Source organism: Castor canadensis, chromosome 2, assembly GCF_047511655.1.
Source record: "Castor canadensis chromosome 2, mCasCan1.hap1v2, whole genome shotgun sequence".
NCBI classification, from domain to species: domain Eukaryota; kingdom Metazoa; phylum Chordata; class Mammalia; order Rodentia; family Castoridae; genus Castor; species Castor canadensis.
Genome location: NC_133387.1, coordinates 149595925 through 149615189, shown reverse-complemented (window position 1 = coordinate 149615189; position 19265 = coordinate 149595925). Strand labels below are relative to the sequence as shown.

The following is a 19265-nucleotide window of genomic DNA, read 5'->3' as shown; positions in this document are numbered from 1 at the left end:
ACCAAAAAATACACTAAATATGGCTATGTATTTAGCCTACTCCCTCATACTTTGCTTGTTTCTTATTCATAGGCAATGATTCGGAGAAGGAAAACAACCTATTTTCTCACGGGCGTAACATTAGGAAGTGGTAGTCAGAGCGAATACCAAACAATGAATAGTGAATTCACTCTTATATCACTAATGCTATTTCCTACCTAAGAAAACAACTTTATTTTCTTCTCTCTTGTGCCCAACTTGATAGAACAAGACAGCAGATAGCAGCTCTGCTTTTTAATGTCATACCCAATACAAAATTCTCTCTTGGGGCTGGGGAGGTAGCTCGGTGGTTGAGTGTTTGCCTAGCATACATGAAGCCCTGGGTTTGATCCTCAGCACCACCAAAACAAAAAAAAAGGGCTCCCTTCCTCACTCCTTGTGACTTGGGGATTAAGTACAGTGCTTTATTGTGTGGTTAAAATGTCAAGCAATTGACCTGAAACATGAAATGTGCTAACCTATTATCAAACATACTAACAATGCCAGAGATTTTTCTTGCTTTCCTCAAAAAGACCTTGTTCAACTTTGCATATCAAAAGGTTCAACAGGAACAAGGCTGCTTATATATTACTATATGCTGATCCACATTACTCTGAAGTGACTCTATGTACCTTTAAAAGTAGTATTTATACTTTTTGTCTCCCAAAGCTTAAGGATCTCATCATTCACTTATAGTGGTTTTTAGAAAGGAACTCATTCTCTCCCGTGGAAATGACTGGCTCACTTAAGGCCACCTGTACATTTAAAAGCATTGTAGGGCTGGGATTGTAGCTTAGTGGTAGAGTGCTTGTCTAGCATGTGCAAGGCCCTGGGTTCAATCCCCAGCACTGGCGGGAGGTGGTGGCGAGGAGTGTGTGATTAAAGGATGAATTACCCAAAGACTCTCTTTTGGAAAAGTACTAGCACAAAGCCTGAAATGCCAGAGAGCGGAAAGTCATGGTCTCAGCAGGGAGATGACTGTAGTGCTCATGGAGACAGTGTTTTTGCATGGCTGGCATTAATGACAACCCAATGCTATGCACTCACGGAGGGTTTCCATTTCAGAAGAACATCAAAACCACTGAGTCCTTTCAAGTCGTCTTCTTTTACTGTGAAACCAGAAACCATGACGATGACCACTTTCAGTAATAACCTGTGTCCCAGCTGCAGACTGTGTAAACTTCTTGTCATATAATTTTCTAATTTGTGTGTAGGTAGTTGTAACAAACAACTTAGTTTATTTCAGAGCATGACATCAGAAAGCATATTTTAATCAGCGGTGATGGGCAATGAAATCAGAATTTCCACCAAGTCCACCCTAATTGAAGAGCTTGTCAGGAAAAATAAAATATGACACTCAGAGTTTTGTCCCAAAGTCATTTACATGATTAGGTAACAAGGCTGATTTTATTTTAACAAATGTACTAGGAGATATCCCTTCACAAGGACATTGCCCCCTTCAAAGCAGCCAACTGGGGAGGCCAAATATATGTGCCAACTTCTGGAGTTGCCTTTCCCTCCTTCAAAAATGTTTTAATATTCTTTGTAGTAGCAGAGGTTCTCCTGGAAAAGTGAACATGATATTTGAAAACAACCAATAGTTAATGTGCTAAGAAAAAAAAAGGGGGGGGTAAAGAAAAAGTCCAGGCCACTTTCCTTAAAAAAAAAAAAAATATATATATATATATATAAAAGTTGAGGTAACTCTAAAGTAGCAATGGTGTCTTTCTCATTGGCATTGACAGTGGTTGCCAAAGAAATTGTGCAGAGTAGTTTGTGGCAATGACAACATCCATACTTTGAAGATCAGTCCTCATTTTGGTGTGGAGATTGTGCCAGGAAACATACTGGAAGAAAGCATTGCCTACTAGTTTTCTTCTTTCTGAAAATTGACAGAGTCGGTGGTGAGGGAGTTCAATAGGAGTGATTACGTGCATGCCGTGCATATCAGATGTTCAGATCACCCGCTCCTGGGTTCTAACAAATTTCTACTACACTAACAAAATTGTCCAGTGGGCAATGAGTGTGAGAAGCTGAATGGAGGGAAAATAAAAGGGAAACTCCTGCCCAAGAAGATCTGGGCAGGAGTTTCCCTTTTATGGATTACTATCATAATTTGATAGTAATCAAAGGAGAACTCTGACTTCAATCTCCAGTTCAGAAATCACTAAGATGTTGCAGTGTGGTCAGGAGGCAGCTCCATACTATTGCTGCTATCACCCAGAACTCTTCCCAGCTGGGCAAACCTTTATTACCCAGCTGCAGGCACTCTGGGGAGTTCCATGTACGTTATAGTTATGACAGTGATGTTTAAGTCCAGTGGAAGTATTATGGTTTTATTCCATTTTGTGGGTAGGTGTGTTTGGGGATGTAGAAATGGATAAGAGTTGTGGTTCAAGTGGTAGAGCACCTGCCTAGCAAGCACAAAGGCCTGGGTTCAAACCCCAATACCACCAAAAAAAGGGGGGGGGGCTTTCTTAAAGTTTCCTTCTTTAAGTTTTCTGAAATGCACTAAAGAATACTTATAACTACTTGTTTACCATCTCTGTCTTTCTTTTGGGGGTTGTTTTGACTTGCTGCAGAAGGGGACAAAGAACCACATTAGAGTGAACGGTTAGCAATGTGCCTGGAGAAGGCACACTTGGGTCTGCCACTCATAATCTCAAAGCCCAAGGCCTACTGGCCATATATGAAGTGTTTGTGATGAAGTTCCTCTAGTTCAGCAATTGATCTCTCAGTAGACAAACCACATGTTAATTCCAATAGCAATTGATAATGAATCAGACTCCTAGATTAAAATACGTCATTAGTCTAGGAAATTTGTTAGTTGGTCCTCAGACTTTCTCATTTCCTCTTACGTAATCTTTTCTTGCTCCCCATTTTTTGGCTGTAGTTAAATAAAAACCGGGGCCTGGCAATATCAACAGTGATGGAGGTGCCACATGGGCCAGGAACTGTATTATCAGGTGAGGTTGATGGTGTCACGATACTTTGCCCCCCTGACATAGGTTAGACCACAGGCAGTCCAATCAATCATTTTCAAAATTTGCATTTCTTCATTTTAAGCTCTTCTTCCAATCATCTTTAAGAGAAATCCCTGCCAATGACACAATATAAAAATCCCACATTTAAAACCATTTAAAAATCATTGCTTTCACTATTCCTGTGATTTGCAATACTTACTTACTTACTCCCTATTTTAGTGAGGTCATTGTGCTTTTATACAGTGCCTTAAACTTTAATATAGGTTATCAAAGAATATTAGTAAAATTATACCCAAAGAAAACATTCTCTGAAATTAATTAGCAGTATCCAAAAATCAAGAAAGATGAAAGAAAGGAAATTATAGATTAGATTGTGAGTTGCACTTTGTTAGCACCATTTGCCTCAGTGTACCAGAAGTGTGAAAAACTTTGATCTTCTAACAGGTGAAGTAATTCACTTTCAAGAAGCATATTTGAAATGGATGGGTGGTTCTCTGGTAGAGTTTAACTGCTCTACTACTGACTGTGGTAAATTCCACAGCAAAGCAATCAGTTCGTCTAGTCTAACTGACAGCTCACGAACTGATTCCAGGAACAGAAAATTGGCTTCAGCAGAAATACCATTGTTTGTTTTGGAGACTGAGGATGGGGCAAGACCGGTCAAACTTATCCTTGTGACATATTTTGAGGGATATTTTAAATGAATATTAATTCTTTGTAGGTGCTATCCATTCTTCTGATTATTGGTGAGTATGTTTTAGGGCATGGCTGTTTTTTTAAAACAAACATACCAAAGGTTGTGTGCCTAAAAACAATCCTGTTCCATTCAGAATTTGAATTTGGATGTGTACACAATTATTCAAATGTTCCACACCCCCCTCCCTCCCAAGTCTTAACTCTCTTTGAACTCCATTTCTTGGAAGTGTTTCAATTACCGTATTGGGTCTCATAACAGTGGAAAGCAAAATGAGGACAGGTCAGGATGAGTGGTTGACTTGGTTTTCTTGGAAGATGGGGCTGCACCTGGCCACCACTCTGGGCCCGGGTTCCCCGGCATCTCACAGGGAAGGCTGTTGTTTGAGGAATAGGCTTTTTTGATACCATGGAAACCTGCCTAATATTTACTTCTATGTCCTGATAAGGCTTGACTTGGTCCTGGACTTGGTCCTTGGCATCTAATATCTGAGACAGTTGTAGGTAGGATCTATGTAACTCCAGTTCCTAAAATGCTTTGCAGATGGAAAAGGTTTGATTTTGAAAGATGCATAACAGCGGGAAATAGATTTGCTTTACTGATGCTACCTACTATGGGCTTTGCCTCTATTGGTTTAAAGAAAAATGCACCCTTCAGAGCCTTCAAAGAGAGAAAAATTGAAATCCTGTCCCAGTACTTTGAGCTGAAATATTTATCTTAAAGTGGGAAAAAAACTTTTCCATCAACACTTTTTTAGCCTTCTGTTGCCTTATGTCTTCTATCTGGTAGGGTGTGTTATTAAAGGGAATTCTCTTTGATAGTAGTAAATATTAATTTTTAAAATAAGGGAAAAGAAGAGGGAACAGTTGTAGAGAAACAGTGTTCTAGCTCTAGTGTGCACTCTGCTGAAACTTTTACTCTGAGATGGTCTTCAGAACATTTCAGTGTGTTCCTTTCCCTAAACCAAAATGCAGTGCAAACAAGGACATTGCTTGCCAGTTCCTCTCTTCTACTTTCTAGCACTTATCCCTGATTAGATGATGTTTGCTGAGTTTTACCACAAAAAGATATCCTTATTGTGGGATAGCCTTCCTGTAATATGTCCTTACTTAATATGTTCCACTTACTCTTCGCATTCCAGGATTAGATCTGGAATGTTATCTAGTTCAACACTATATACCTAAGAGCAAATGAGGAGGCTGAGTCATGGAGAAAGATGGTCACCAAGGTGCACAGGTGTCTTGTAAATGTTGCTAATGACAGGTAGTTGTGGAAGGAAGCCTAGAGACCCTGTAGTTGTGTCATTCCTCCACTTGATCGCATGCATGAAGCCCCTCCTTCTCTTCTACCTCTCCAGGATGCCAATCCTGCTGTGGACTTTCCCTGGAAAGAAGCACTGGCTTTTTTCAATTGTGCTTCATCCACATTTCTGGTTACTTCTCACATTAAGACTGTGCATTTGAAATAAGCTGCAAAACACCATGTCATACAAAAAGAACATGGAGACCATCCCTTTTCAATCTGCTGAGAATTCCTTCACCTTCAGTGCAGCCCCAGCCACATACTTCCATCCTTAAAAGATAGGTGGTGGTGATGGTAATAGCTAACACTTATTGAGTATCTACTGTGTGCTACAGGCACTTAATTTACGCCAAAATTCACATAGCTAATAAAAGATAGGGCAGGGATTCCACCCCAGCCTCTAGAACTTGCAAATTAAATCTCTATAATTTATCTTCCGGGTTGTATTCAACTCTCTTCTCCTTTTTCCTTTCACCTCTAATTCACATGCAATGAAGGTAGTGGTAGGACCTGCAACTAGTTGGACCTGAGTGTGTGTGCCTACGGTGTTGTGTGTGCATGCATGTGGTATGTATGGTATATAACCATGGTGAGAGCATGTATGTGGTGTGCATGCATGTGGTGTAGTTTAAGATAGGAGCAGCCATTGGCATTAAAAAAGTCTGCTATTCTGAGCCTTGGCGGTGATGATTAGATGTGCCTGTAACAGCTGTTACCAATCAGAGTGTGTGTTTCCGTCTGATGTAAAACGTGCTATCATAACCTGTGAAGTGGAATTCAAAACCTTGCTGTCCTGAAGCACTGTGGTATGTGAATGGCACTTTATGGCAAATTAGAAGAATTCATTTACTGCAAGTGAGCATGTCACACTCATTCACTCAAGCTATCTTAAGTGATGAAGGTGCATGTGGTCCAACACTGGATAGCTGATAGGAGCATGTGCAGGACAGCCACAGAATGTCATCTGAAATGTTTGTTTCTGAGGCAGAAGAAGCACCTTAGATGGTAGGTGCAGAAACCAAAAATGAACAGGAAGGCCAGTGTCATGCACCTTGTTTTGATATCTCTACATGGCTCTTGTGTTCTTGTCTCAGCTCTGTGCATGACTTACATAAAAATAGCTAGCTTCACAAAAACCCTTGTTCCTTCCTATTATTGCTTATACTCTCTCTACAACAAAATTAGAGATAAGGGCAAAATAGTTTATGCTGGGTATTGAGGGGGTGGGGGGGAGAGGGACAGGGCAGAGTGGGTGGTAAGGGAGGGGGTGGGGGCAGGGGGGAGAAATGACCCAAGCCTTGTATGCACATATGAATAATAAAAGAAAAAAAAGAAAAAAAAATAGGTAGCTTCAAGGTAAACACCTAGGATATACATTTCTCTTTTCTGGGGAGAAATGACATTTATTTGATGCTAAAGTGTGTGAAGTGGTGCTTAGATGTCAGCCCTTCTTAAAATAAATATGATAGTCTCCTAGCTTGGTCCAGAGCATTCCTTCTCCTTACGTCTCAAGAACTACTTAATGTCCCCAAGGCTCTGCAGTCCTTGTCTTTCTTTCCCTTTCCCACTAAGAAATAACCACCAACCCTTTCTCTTTCCCCATGGGAGTGAACATAGAAACAACTGTGCACGTGTTGCTCTGCATTCTTTGGTTAAGCTTATATATTATAATTAAGAATGAATGGAACTATTCCTTTAATCAGCAAGTTTAAAGAGCATACATTTAGGAGTCAGAAAAAAACTCCTCATGTCATTTTTCTGGTCATTCTTGAGCCTGGCTGAACTGGTTGTCTTAGAAATATATCTAAAAGACAATTTTTTAAAAAGAGGTGCATAACAGAAAGACATCTACAATGTATTTGAATGCTCAGAATTTTCCAGATCTTTTTGGATGCTATTGGCTACATCCTAGAATCAGAGGTGGTAAAGCTAGTAGAATTTGTCATTTAAGAGTTGGTCACCAGTTCCTGATGATCTTACAGTTTTAAAATGATTAATACGATACATCTACCCTTCTGCTTTTGGCAAGTCTAACTGGTTTGCTAGGGATTCTTAATAAAAACCAGATCCTTCTATGATTTCTCATCCAAAGCTTAATTCCCTCTGCTAGTTCTAGAGAGACCTCTTTGAATTGGAGAAAGAACAGAGGTGGAGTGGGGAATACAGGATCTTTAATCATCCTTGCACCCTAAGATGATCTGTGGACCAAGAAAGTTTCAGTTTCATAACTGTGTTCCTATGACTGTGGATGTATTGTCTTTTCAGTCTCTATGACTTGATACAGAAAGAGGTAAATGTATTTTCAAGGCTTAAAGTTACAAGTTTTTTCCAACCTTTTGTCATGAATCCAAAGTTTATTTGGTTAGGGAATATTTCTTAAATGACATAATCCACTGTTCAAGGAGCAGTAACTGATCTTCCAAAACCACCTAAGCTAATGGAAAGAAACAATGGGTTCTGTTGCCTGGTAAACTCTTATGACTTAACCTGAATTCTTGTGACTTTGACCTACTTCTGTACATGTTACTTCATCCATCTGGTTTCTGTGATGGTACAGCTAGGTCATGGAAATTGTGCAACTGGAATTAGCAATCAATGGTTGACTTTTTAGGCAAGAGACTTTGGTCTTTTACAAAGTACTCTGAGAGGCAAACGGAATGTTGTGAATTATTTATTCAGTGAACTGTGATGCTATGTGCCAAGTATATAATGGGCCAAACTCACATAAAGCCATAAGACAAATAGATTTAAACAAATATCCTATTTATTATAAGACCCATTTCTGTGTCAACAGATTTTTCTGTATTTGGACATGGTATTGAGTCACCAGCTGTGTTCCCTTTTTGTAATAATATGTATACCCATTTTTTTAAAGCTTCTCAATTGAAATATCAAGATTGTAAAATGGATATAGTTTGTGGTATGCACAGGCAGGTGTGAATTTAAGAGAGCTGTAAAATGGAGTGGTTATCTCTTGGGCTTAGGTGTGAGAATTTTGGTGTAATTGTGTAAAGTAGGATTGTATCATGAAATGCAGGAAGAGTAATTCTGATGTTTTTGGTTGAGCAGAAAGTAGATAAGATCTCCAGATTTGGTTTGGTTTTAAAGATACACTTTTCTGTTGTTGTGAAAAACAGACTTTGGATGATGACAGCAAAGACCTGACCCCATTGTCCTCAACTGGAGGAAACTAAGACTTAACCTAAATGTGGCTTAATTCTTCTTGCTAAGGGGAAAAAAGGAATCAGTATCTAGAGTGAGGTTGATTGCTAGAAGAGATTAAGTGCAGTTCTGTAATTCAGATAATATTTTGCATCTAGTATGATCCAAAATCATAAGGGACACCTATTGTTGGAAAAGAAGTTATTAGGAATTTCCATTGAGCATAATCAAGCCATTAGTCAAATAAAATGGATTCTTTTTTCTGCCGTTATGAAATGACATTAAACCCTCACTGAGAGATTCAAGAGAAGGATTTTTCTGTCAGATGTTTTAGATCCCAGGGTCCTAGTAAATCTTTAAGAACTAGTATGAAAAAAATAGTTAACTCTAGAATCTTAGATCTTATCCCAACTGAGAATAATTGGTTGAGTGGCTAGTTACCTTTGTCTTGGCCCCTGATTTCAAACCTACAAATTCTCAGCAATAAATATATTCTATTTTTAAGAGAGCCAGATTAGATTTGGAGGAACAAAAAGAAAAAAGGATTTGTGTTTTTTGGTCTTCGTGGTACCATCTTTTTGCGATAAGAAATTGTTCAGTGTTTCACCCAATGGATGAGTAGATGAAGTATTAGTAGGCTTCTTTTCTTGTTGATCAATTTTTTCACTCAAGTTTAGTTAATTGCCAGGTAATTATCAAGAAAGGTAAGGAGTCAGTTGCCTTGAATTTAAGCATTTTGTGCATTGCCGTGTAATAGGAGAATTCTAGAGAAAACTGTGTCTAAAAATCAAAGCCATTCACTATTCTTCTGTAAGAAAAAGTCTGTTTCCTTTGTAATTTGACAGAATTTCCTTGACTAGTGACAAATATGCTCATGTGAATTTGGCTTTCAGCAAAGTTACATATGCATCAGGGAATGAGAGTCTGTTTCTCAAGAAAGCTTAATCTAGTAGGTAAGGAAACATGACAAAGGATTAATACTCAGTCCCATTGTCAGAACTACCTGCACATTCACAGGAAGCCACATAGGAAGTTGTGCCTGGCTTTCTTGTTCTTCAGAGACTTCCTGCGTGCACAGTGAGCTCAGCTTTCTCTGAATTCATTTGGGGCATTCTGGTCTAGAGATTTAACTCTTAGGTACCTAATTCTTACAAATATAAAGACTGCAGAAAAAAATCGTCCAAGTTCCAAACCTTCCATTTTGCCTAATTTTATATTTAGTTTGCAAATACTTGATTTTAGTTGTTCCAGGTGTGTTCGTATATGTTCATATCTGGTAGGTATTTACAAGTTTTTTTGAAAAAAATGAAGTTTTTATTATTTTATTATATATATTTTTTATTCATATTTGCATACAATGTTTGGGTCATTTCTCCCCCCTTCCCCCCCCATTCCCTCCTTCTCCCCGCCTTCGCTACCCGGCAGAAACTATTTTGCCCTTATCTCTAATTTTGTTGAAGAGAGAATATAAGCAATAATAGGAAGGACCAAGGGTTTTTGCTAGTTGAGATAAGGATAGTTATACAGGGAGTTGACTCACATTGCTTTCCTGTGTATGTGTGTTACCTTCTAGGTTAATTCTTCTTGATCTAACCTTTTCTCTAGTTCCTGGTCCCCTTCTCCTATTGGCCTCAGTTGCTTTAAAGTATCTGCCGACTTCAAACTATATTACAAAGCAATAACAATAAAAACAGCATGGTACTGGCACAAAAACAGACATGAAGACCAGTGGAACAGAATAGAGGACCCAGATATGAAGCCACACAACTATAACCAACTTGTCTTTGACAAAGGCGCTAAAAATATACAATGGAGAAAAGACAGCCTCTTCAACAATAACTGTGGGAAAACTGGTTAGCAGTTTGCAAAAAACTGAAACTAGATCCATATATATCACCCTATACCAATATTAACTCAAAATGGATCAAGGATCTTAATATCAGACCCCAAACTCTAAAGTTGGTACAGGAAAGAGTAGGAAATACTCTGGAATTAATAGGTATCGGTAAGAACTTTCTCAATAGAACCCCAGCAGCACAGCAATCAAGAGATAGTATAGATAAATGGGACTTCATAAAACTAAAAAGCTTCTGCTCAACAAAAAAAATGAAGCTTTTAGAAGCTGCTGAGCTTTCGATGGAAATCACAATAAACTTAAAGCAATTTAGTGTCTTCCCAATAGTTAAAGGTTAAGACTTGGGGAGGAGGGCCACAGCAAGGTGTAGGATTTTTTTTTTTTTGTAGGAATATAATCAAACAGCGTCATTTAAACCAACTTAATACTTCGAATGTCAGAATGTAACATGTGTGTCTAGTCTATTGTGTTTAAAAAGTAGAAATCATACCATTTCCTTGGTGCCCCAACAAGACTCTAGGAGTCCTGGTTAAATAGTTCAGTTTAATGGCATTGCATGTGACAGTTGTCAGAGAGGTGACTTCTCCATCTCAGTGCTCTTTTTCTCTCAAATTGAGACTAGCATAGCAATATCTAGACCCATCTGTCCTCAGAAGGCATTTTGGAAATGGATGACTTAAAAAAATTTAAATACATCTAGCTAGTAGATGAAAATTACAGTACTATGTACTTTTTCTTCTTTGTAGCAGAGCCTGTTGTGGGTAGTGAGGACACAGCGTCTTGGTTCTTGCCAAGAATGATATACCAAGCTTCCTAAAGCTTACCATTTATATAGGTTTTTCATCTTCAAAGAGATTTGAAAGCCTTCATTTACTACCACCTGCCTGGGAGGTAAGAATTATGCCCATTTTATAGGTAGAGGAAGTGGAGGTGTAAGTGACTTGCCTGGGGCCACCCAGACAGTCAAGTGTCTAAGGGAGGCTTGACTCCACCGCTTAGCTGAATTGATCCTCACTCTTTTCTCTGGTGTCATTTCCCCAGGAGAGCTGCAGGTAACATAAATCTACAGGCATCAAATAATCTGGAATAGGAAAAAGATACCAAGCCTATCTTTTATGTGGCTGCTTCTACAATTAAACTCTGGAAAATCTAGATATGTTGAAGAAGCCATTCAATTCTTTTGGGGCTCTCTTTTCACATCTGTAAAATGGTGGTCATAACACCTGTTTGCATCCTTCAGGGATACTGTAAGTATGAAAAACCTGTATCAAAAACCTGCTAAACTGTATGGAACTCTGTAAATATCAGGCATGATGACTATAAGACTGCTTATGGACGAGATAGGGCTTTTCTAATTAGGGGTTTAATTGTTTTGGCGACATGAAGCAAGAATTAAATACTGTCATGAAAGAATCCAAAACCAAGGGAAGAAAAGACTACATAAGGGGGAAAATCTAGTATTATGTGGTCAAACAAGTTATTATTACTGTGCACAGTGTGCAGCCGGACCACTGAACATGCCCAGGCTACAGAAGAGAGTCACATTGTATTCCTCTCCCCAGTGCCAGGGCATAAATCTGTGCCCCTCCCAGAGTGGAGATGAAAAGAAAGCCCTCTGCAAACCCTCATGGATCAGGTCAGGCCTCCCAGGGCAGCAGTGAAGAGAAACCATTTTGTTCCTGAATGCTCCCCCTGTGGTATACATAGCACTTTTGCACATTACAGATGAGGGTGCCACCTCTGGAAGATGGTTTGAACCAAAAGGAGCCAGGCTGAGCAGGCAAATCAGAAAAGGCCTCCCTTGTTCCTGGCTGCTGTAGCTACTCTCAGCAGGGCTTCCAGCCAGGTGAATTTCAGCCCTCACCTTTGCCCTCTCAGCTTGGCTCCCTGGGGCAGGGCACAACCTGCACAACTGTCTTTGGAGACCCTGAAAACAGAAGGGCTGTGAAATTGTAGAAGCCAAGAGCTCCCGAAAGTCACTCCAGGGAATTGGGTGGAGGCTCTCAGCTCTCAGCCACCCAGCCTTGACACCAAGGCCAGGCAGCCATGCAGGCAGCTGCAGAAAACCTTTAATACCCTAGCAGTTTAAAACTGGGGATGAAATAAAGTGACTAATCCATAAAGGACTCAAGCCATTTTACTGAAAATAAAATCAATGCCTTAGGGTTTTTCTTTTTAATCTTTATTGGTTTTTCTGCTTACAAAAGTAATACATGCTGGTTGTAAAAAAAATAATAATAATATTAGAGAAATATGTAACATAGCAACTGAAAAGTCCTCTGTATTCTCACTTTCAGCCCTCCAGGAGAAAACAAAAACAAAAATGAAAAAATCCACCAACAGATTTGTGTAAAAGACAGGTTTATTTTCAAGCAGTAAGTTTTTGCATGACACACAAAATTGGTTCATGTTCATAAGTGTGATATACTCTCATGGGTGTACCCAAGGTTTGCCTGCTAGCCTTTTCCAGTTAACACCACTCCCCACTTTAGTCCAATTCAAGAAAGTCTATGATATGTAAATGAGTTACAATGAAAGATATTGGGGTAAGCCTGGGTCCATAGAGTATGTTTATTTTATATGAACTAATAAAAATATACAATTTTTTACTACTATTAGTGACAAATTTCTTGTGACACATCCCAAGACTGATTGCAACATACACTGTGTTGCAGCAAACAGTTAAGTGCCAGTGTTGTGAAGGATCACTGGGATAGCTGGTAGGGACTGCCTGTCACAACAGTATTTGGAGGATAAGCAGCTTTTCTTTATCCCCACTTCGGAGAGAGCTTAGAGTCTGGAGAAAAGAATTTCATTTCACTGTAAGGCAGGATTCCTTATCAAAAACAACAATAATAATAACTACTATTTATTGAATGTCAACTATCTAAGAACTACGTGATGGACACATACAGAGATAACATGTATAAAATGGTCAACTTTTATTTATTCATTGTACCATTGAATCTTCAAAACAGACTCAGAGAGGTTAAGTAATTTGCCCAGCCTTAAGAATTGTTAAACCTTGGCATCAGTCATTTCAAGGTCAAATATTCTACCTGGAATTCTGCAAAATTGAGAAGGCAGCCCACAATGTTAATGGTTGTTCTCAGTTATATACTAGGCAGATAACTCCCAGAAGTGGAGATTGTCATCAGCTCCTGAATAGAGTACAAATTTAGCCTAAAAGATGGTGTCTTTTGATCCTCAGTTAATAATTACATATTAAAAGCAATATGATGTTTGATATTAGAATAATTTAGCTTGCCAGTTTAGTATGATGAGAATTTAAGCAAAAACAAAATGTATGTAAAAATCTCAGCTTTACCATTTGATAGCTGTCTGACTTCAGCAAGTTACTAAGCCTCTCTGAGCTTCAGTTTTCTAGTCTAAAAGATGCAGATAATGGTAATGATGGTTACAATGACAAGAACAATAGTGCCATGCCTATCTCGTAGGGCTGTTGGAGAAGATAATGCCTGACATATTATAAGCACAGATGTATGTTAGCTATCCTGGTGATTATAAACCCATTAGGTGATCAAGAAAACACTACTCACCCATAGAATGAAGTGATGAGTACCTCTCTTGTACAACTTTACTTTTTAATTCTTTAGGTATTTTAATAATCTGGGCATTATTTTCTGGACTGATAGCTAAATCTCCAAAGATAGGTTCTGAGGAATAAATGAGGTATTGAGAACATCAGTACCCATGTTCTTGCCATTTTATAATTAAAAATAAAAAGCAAATATTTTAGATTAGTACAAAGGTAAGTGACCACCTATCCTAAGGACCACTTGGTTAATGAGCACGGTTGCATTCCACAGCTTCCTGCTGACACTTGTCAGAAAGTTGTCTCTGCAGGTGTGGAAAGTCTGCAGAAGAGAGCAAATTATTTAGGCAATAGAGCTGAAAATGTGGGCAAATTAGAATTTTTCATACCAAGATTGTTCTTTGTGCAGCTAATTCAGGATGATATAGACGTGTCTTGCTTCTCATACTCCACTACACAATAAGTCTCTTTGCCAGGATGAATATGTATGTGCACTAATTTAATCAATATACTTGTGAACGTTGACAGTAGTGGTGTCTGAGAGAACTAAGCCTTTGAAATGCTGGCTGAGTTCATGTGTGCAGTGGGCCAAGACTCATAATTTGTGTTGAAAGAATATTTTTTGAGAAGATACAACATGGGTAGAAAATGGAAAAGCTGGAGGGATGGAAGGCAAGGGGCAAAGGGATTTTTATCTTTTTCCTTGTTGGACTGAAAACTCCAATTTATGGGATTTACTCTGCCATCCTTTTGAAAAATTTGCAAGGCAATGACAACCTTTTTTTTTCTCATTGATTCATTTGATTTGGTAAATTCAATACAAGTGGGGATGGGGAAGGCCTTTGTGTATTGTGGGATTAAATGGAAGGATGACTAAATCCCTGCTCAAGCTGTAAATGTTTGCTTTGGAAGTACCAACGTGTGATCAGACGGCATTCACAGGGCTTGTTTTAGGAACAGGTGCATTTTTGTCATTTCCTAAAGAGCACTTAGAACCGAAATCGTCTTCTGAGATAAGACAGTCATGCAGGGGGTGGGCCAGTACAGCAGTTTAATCTGGCCAAACAGAATACTTGAACCTTGCTTTGGAGAAACCTTTCTATCCCCTTGCTGTGAGATTCTAGAGAAGCTTGTTCTAACTAATTCTGATTCTTTATCCAACACTGACCTTGGGAGCTATGCATAAGCACAGTAGGGACAAAGGTCTGGGCACTTGGACACATGAACACTCATTCTAACTTTCATGACCCCCGGCACATTTTGTACAGTATGTCTCAGTTTAGGGATCTTAGAGATCTGAACACCCTGGGAACTGAAGCAAGGCAGAAAACCAAGGGTAAAGGAGCCTGACTGAGGCCAGCAGCCCTGTCACAGTGACACCAAACACTGAGTTGGTGTTGCAACTAGCTGGGCCATGAACCATTCCAGGACAGCAGTGCTAAGGCCAGGATGGGACTCCCAGGGCCTCCCCATCATAAGCAAAACACCATGCCAGACAGCCATATCTGTAATTAATAGGATTACTAGAGCCAGTAGCAGACGTTTTGGCCATTCACTTAAACAGCATCCTTTCACTTCTGATAGATGGCCGACAGAACAGCAATATACATTTCCAATTTGACTCAAGGAAGTTTTACTTAACAGTCTCCAAATGGCCCCCCAGGGCCTTCCTATTCCTATAAAGAACTAACCAGATAGACTTGACCTCCCCATTGTTAAGACAGAATGAAGATAACACTTGAAAGTCCCAAGTTTAAGGTTATTGTTACTCTGACTGCCTCAGGTGGTTTTGATGCTGCCTTAAACTGCAGGGCCTAAAGCAGTTCATGTATCTCTAATTTCTGTGATTACCGCTTGAGATGAAATATAGGCAAAAGTAGCTCCAAATTGGTCTTCTTTATTTCACATATAAACCCTGTTTAGTAGGTGGTCCAAGTTCTTTGTGTTGCCTGATTATTCTATGCCTTATGGGTAAGAGTGGAGGAGGCTAGTTCTCATCACAGACAATAATTCATGTGGGAAAATTCAGGTATAACTCTCAGCTGGTATCACCTTTCAGACACCTTTTTTACTACCAATTGACTTTTGTGAGTCTGAAAAATGTTAGGCATGACTGTTTGCCTAGTGCTACAGACAGTCTATGGCACAAACCTTTCCCTTGACTCTATTAAAATATTAGGAGGAGGGCTGGGGTGTGGCTTAAGTGGTGAGAAGCTGCCTAGCAAGCAGAAGGCCCTGAGTTCAAACCCCAGTACTGACCTCCCTGACCACTGTGGATAAAGGGTCTTTAAAGATGAGGCATTGTTATAGTTTATAAAGAATTTTTCTTGAAGAAATCAAGCAAGGCACTATTATGGGGAGGTAGACTTGCAATGACATTTTTGTTAAATGGAATCTTAAACACAGTAAATTGTATCACTCAGAATAGATAAATAGATGCCATTATTGGGGTATCAGAAGGCCTCCAGATTGCAGAAAATACACTGAATGTTAGATTTTTGAACAGTGTCTAAGTCTGAATAAGCAAATGCAGGATTCCAGCACTAAAAACAATAGCTTGCTTCCCCTGAAAGTCACTAGACTAGTACCTGTGCTAGTTCCCTGGAAAGGGAGGCAGCAGGACACATGGTTTATAATGAGGTCAAATTCAGTAGCTTCATGTGTGCTCTTAGTAAGTATTGAATGCAACGTTGCACCAAATCCAAAGTAATTGTCTCAGGATATGAGATTGAATTAGAAGAAAGAATGGGCTGTGTGTATGTGTGTTATTTACGTCATGGGACATAATCTCAACAAAGTCACCGCTTTGAGTGAGGCATGGAGCTATGTAGAAACTGTATAAATATAAAATGGAAGGGGCCTTGCAGTTGGTTTGTGTGTGTAATCTCACAGGTTGATATCCAGTGGCAAAAAGTCATGGAAAGTAAGTTTAGGATAGTAGAACATTCCAGGTAGATGGGTGACTGTTGGTTGTCATCTTGGGTACACCTCAACCTTGGGTCTTTATTTCACTTAGAAATTCTACTTAATAGATGATCTAAGCACTTTCTTTTGCCTAATCTATTCCTTAAGTTTTTTCAGTTCTGAATTATGCTCTTTATAAGGCTACTCAAGATGGAATGTGTTTGCTTAGACAGTGCTTAGAGAACTTTGGTGTAAAATATGCTAATTATTTGGTTAGTCTTTTGGTATGAGGCATCTTTAACCAGTTGGCTAGAAACACATGCAGGCTTTACCAGGAAATCAATTTCCAACATAAAAAACTCAGAAGCAACATATCCTATTTGTCGAGATTCATCATTATTAAACTCAGATAGGATATTAGCATTCTGGTTGAAGGGTTTTGATTGTACACAGATGAACTAATTTTAAACACATGGCAACTACATTAATTTAGAAAAAAGACGAGAAAGGAATTCTAAACTTGCCATCCTATGTAACTCATTAATATTTGGAATGGAATCATTTTCCTAAGTAGGCCTGACTTTTTGGAGCGTGTTTTTCTCCACAGGTCAAGCTACAATGCTCAGCCAAGATAGATTTATGACCTTTTAAAAGTAATGATGGAAAATGAGATTGGAGGAAACATTTTAGTATCTGCTTTTCTCTGAGGTCTAAACTGCGAACTCTCCAGTTCTGGATGGCTTTGAAATGCTGATTCCAGTCTTCTTGTGGGTTCTTAAACACCTTCTCAAATGACCCATTTTAATAACCCGAAAGCTATTATATAACGAGCGGCCATAATTTAGTCCAGGGCTCTAGGGGGGCCCTCACAGTTCAGCAATGAATAGTTAATGCAGTATAATGTTTAGCAGGTTATTAGTTTTCACTATACAAATGCTGATCAGGGAACACTTTTATAAGGTGTTTAAAAGAAAATGTAATTAACTGGTTGCGTGCTTCTGTTACAGCTCAAATTGAAATTATTCCATGCAAGATCTGTGGAGACAAATCATCAGGAATCCATTATGGTGTCATTACGTGTGAAGGCTGCAAGGTAAGCCTTTTTAATTGTTGTTGTTTCTATTAATGTTAGGATGTATCTTTGTGATCTCTATTTTTTACTTCTTACTATGTCTACAAATTCAACTCCTTGCAATTTTGAATGATGAGAAATGACACGACAGAATAAATATGTTGGTGTTAAATGATAATTAACACCAACTACCAGTTACACTGGTCACATATACTTTTATTCCTTCCTTCAAAATATCAGGAGACTAGAGAAAGCTATTTGAGCACTGCTTATTTTTGTCACTTCCAATCCCAAGATTGAACTCATGAGCTATCTGTTTAGTTATCTTTTTAAGAAAAAAGATAACTGTGAACTTTTATGCTGCCCCTGTTACAGGGTTATCAAAAGGTATTTCCAATAAGTTTAATCACATGGGAATGTGATTGAATCTTAATGTTAGCATACAGATGTTAACACATCTGGCCAAATTATGGGAAGGTTGTTGTGAAGAACTGAGTTCTAGTCCTGGTGCCAGCCAGGTTGTCCACATTGTTTTGGGCATGCCTTAATCTTTTTGTGACTCAGTTTCTTCATCTAAAAAGTAGGCATAACACTTGATTTCCTTACCTCTTAGGACTATTCCTAGAATAGAATGAGAAACTCTAAATAATAAGACCTTAAAGTGGAAAAGTACTACTTAAACATAAATATTATCATTATTATTGTGATTGTTATTATCTTTTATTATTACTTTGATCTTAAGCAGTGGATACAGCACATACATAATGTGGGAATGGAAAATAAAGATGTCTATCCTAATAATTCAAGACCACTCCTCCAAACCCAGATTACCTCTGTTACTCAAGCTTCAAATTAAGATTCAAATCCTCTTGCTTATATGGAAAGGGCCTTGAGACAGCTTACAGGATAAAACAGCACAAAATAAATAGAAGAGAAGCTATTCAAACATGCAGGAGACCTCTGAGAGAGTTGAATGCTATAACCAGGCCTGAATTAGCCCTTCAGCTTTTTGAGATTGAGCAAAAAATAAAATCATCGAATCTGGTTTGTTTTCCTTTAGTGAAACTAGAATATGCAATGTCATAAAACACAAAAGCTCCTACAGATGCAAACCATTACTGAGAGACTTCAGGAAAATTACTCTCGCAACTTCTTTAATTCTTTGTTTCAAGGTTAAGCATCTAACATTTGCTAATTAGTACATATTTAAATGCCTCATGTTGATCCTTTCTTAGTGAAGCTTGAGACACTTACATAGCACCAAACACACCTATTTCATTTTAAATCACCTTCTTTTTAGGAGTAGGGAGCTTTTGAATTATTTTGGTTTATTCATCTTTGTGGTAACCCTCAAGGCCTCAAGGTTCTGTATTACCAAGGGAAAAAAAAAAAAAAACAACATTAGGCCCTTTTCTTTCTCAATCTGCCATCCCAGGATTGGCCTTGACACCTGTCACCCCATTGATTTTTGGACTTTGTCTGGCCAATGTGCTGGGCAGCTAGTGACTTCACCCCTTCCTCCAAACCATGTCCCTGCTAGAAATGACAGGTACTTTCTCAATGAAAGTCATATACACAGCAGTGCTTGCCTACCAGGGGTCCCAAGAAAATTTGATATTGGGGCCTGGCATATTACCCAGGTGTGTTCTTAAAAGACAGGGTACCCCAGGCAGCATCCTAGACATCAGTTCATTATCTTCATGTTACCCAAGAAACTG

At 38.8% G+C, this 19265-nt stretch overlaps 1 protein-coding gene across 5 annotated transcripts in view; it reads left to right on the top strand.

Moving 5' to 3' along the window:
• Positions 1–19265, top strand: part of Rora (RAR related orphan receptor A) — a 691433-nt gene that overhangs the window by 634743 nt on the left and 37425 nt on the right. For 4 of the 5 annotated variants that reach the window (XM_074066095.1, XM_074066096.1, XM_074066098.1 and 1 more), the window contains one exon: positions 17483–17568. In XM_074066095.1, coding sequence (XP_073922196.1) covers positions 17483–17568 — 86 coding nt within the window. Of the gene's footprint in view, positions 1–2187; positions 2985–17482; positions 17569–19265 lie in introns of those variants that run through there. The other variant, XM_074066097.1, reaches the window with a different exon arrangement.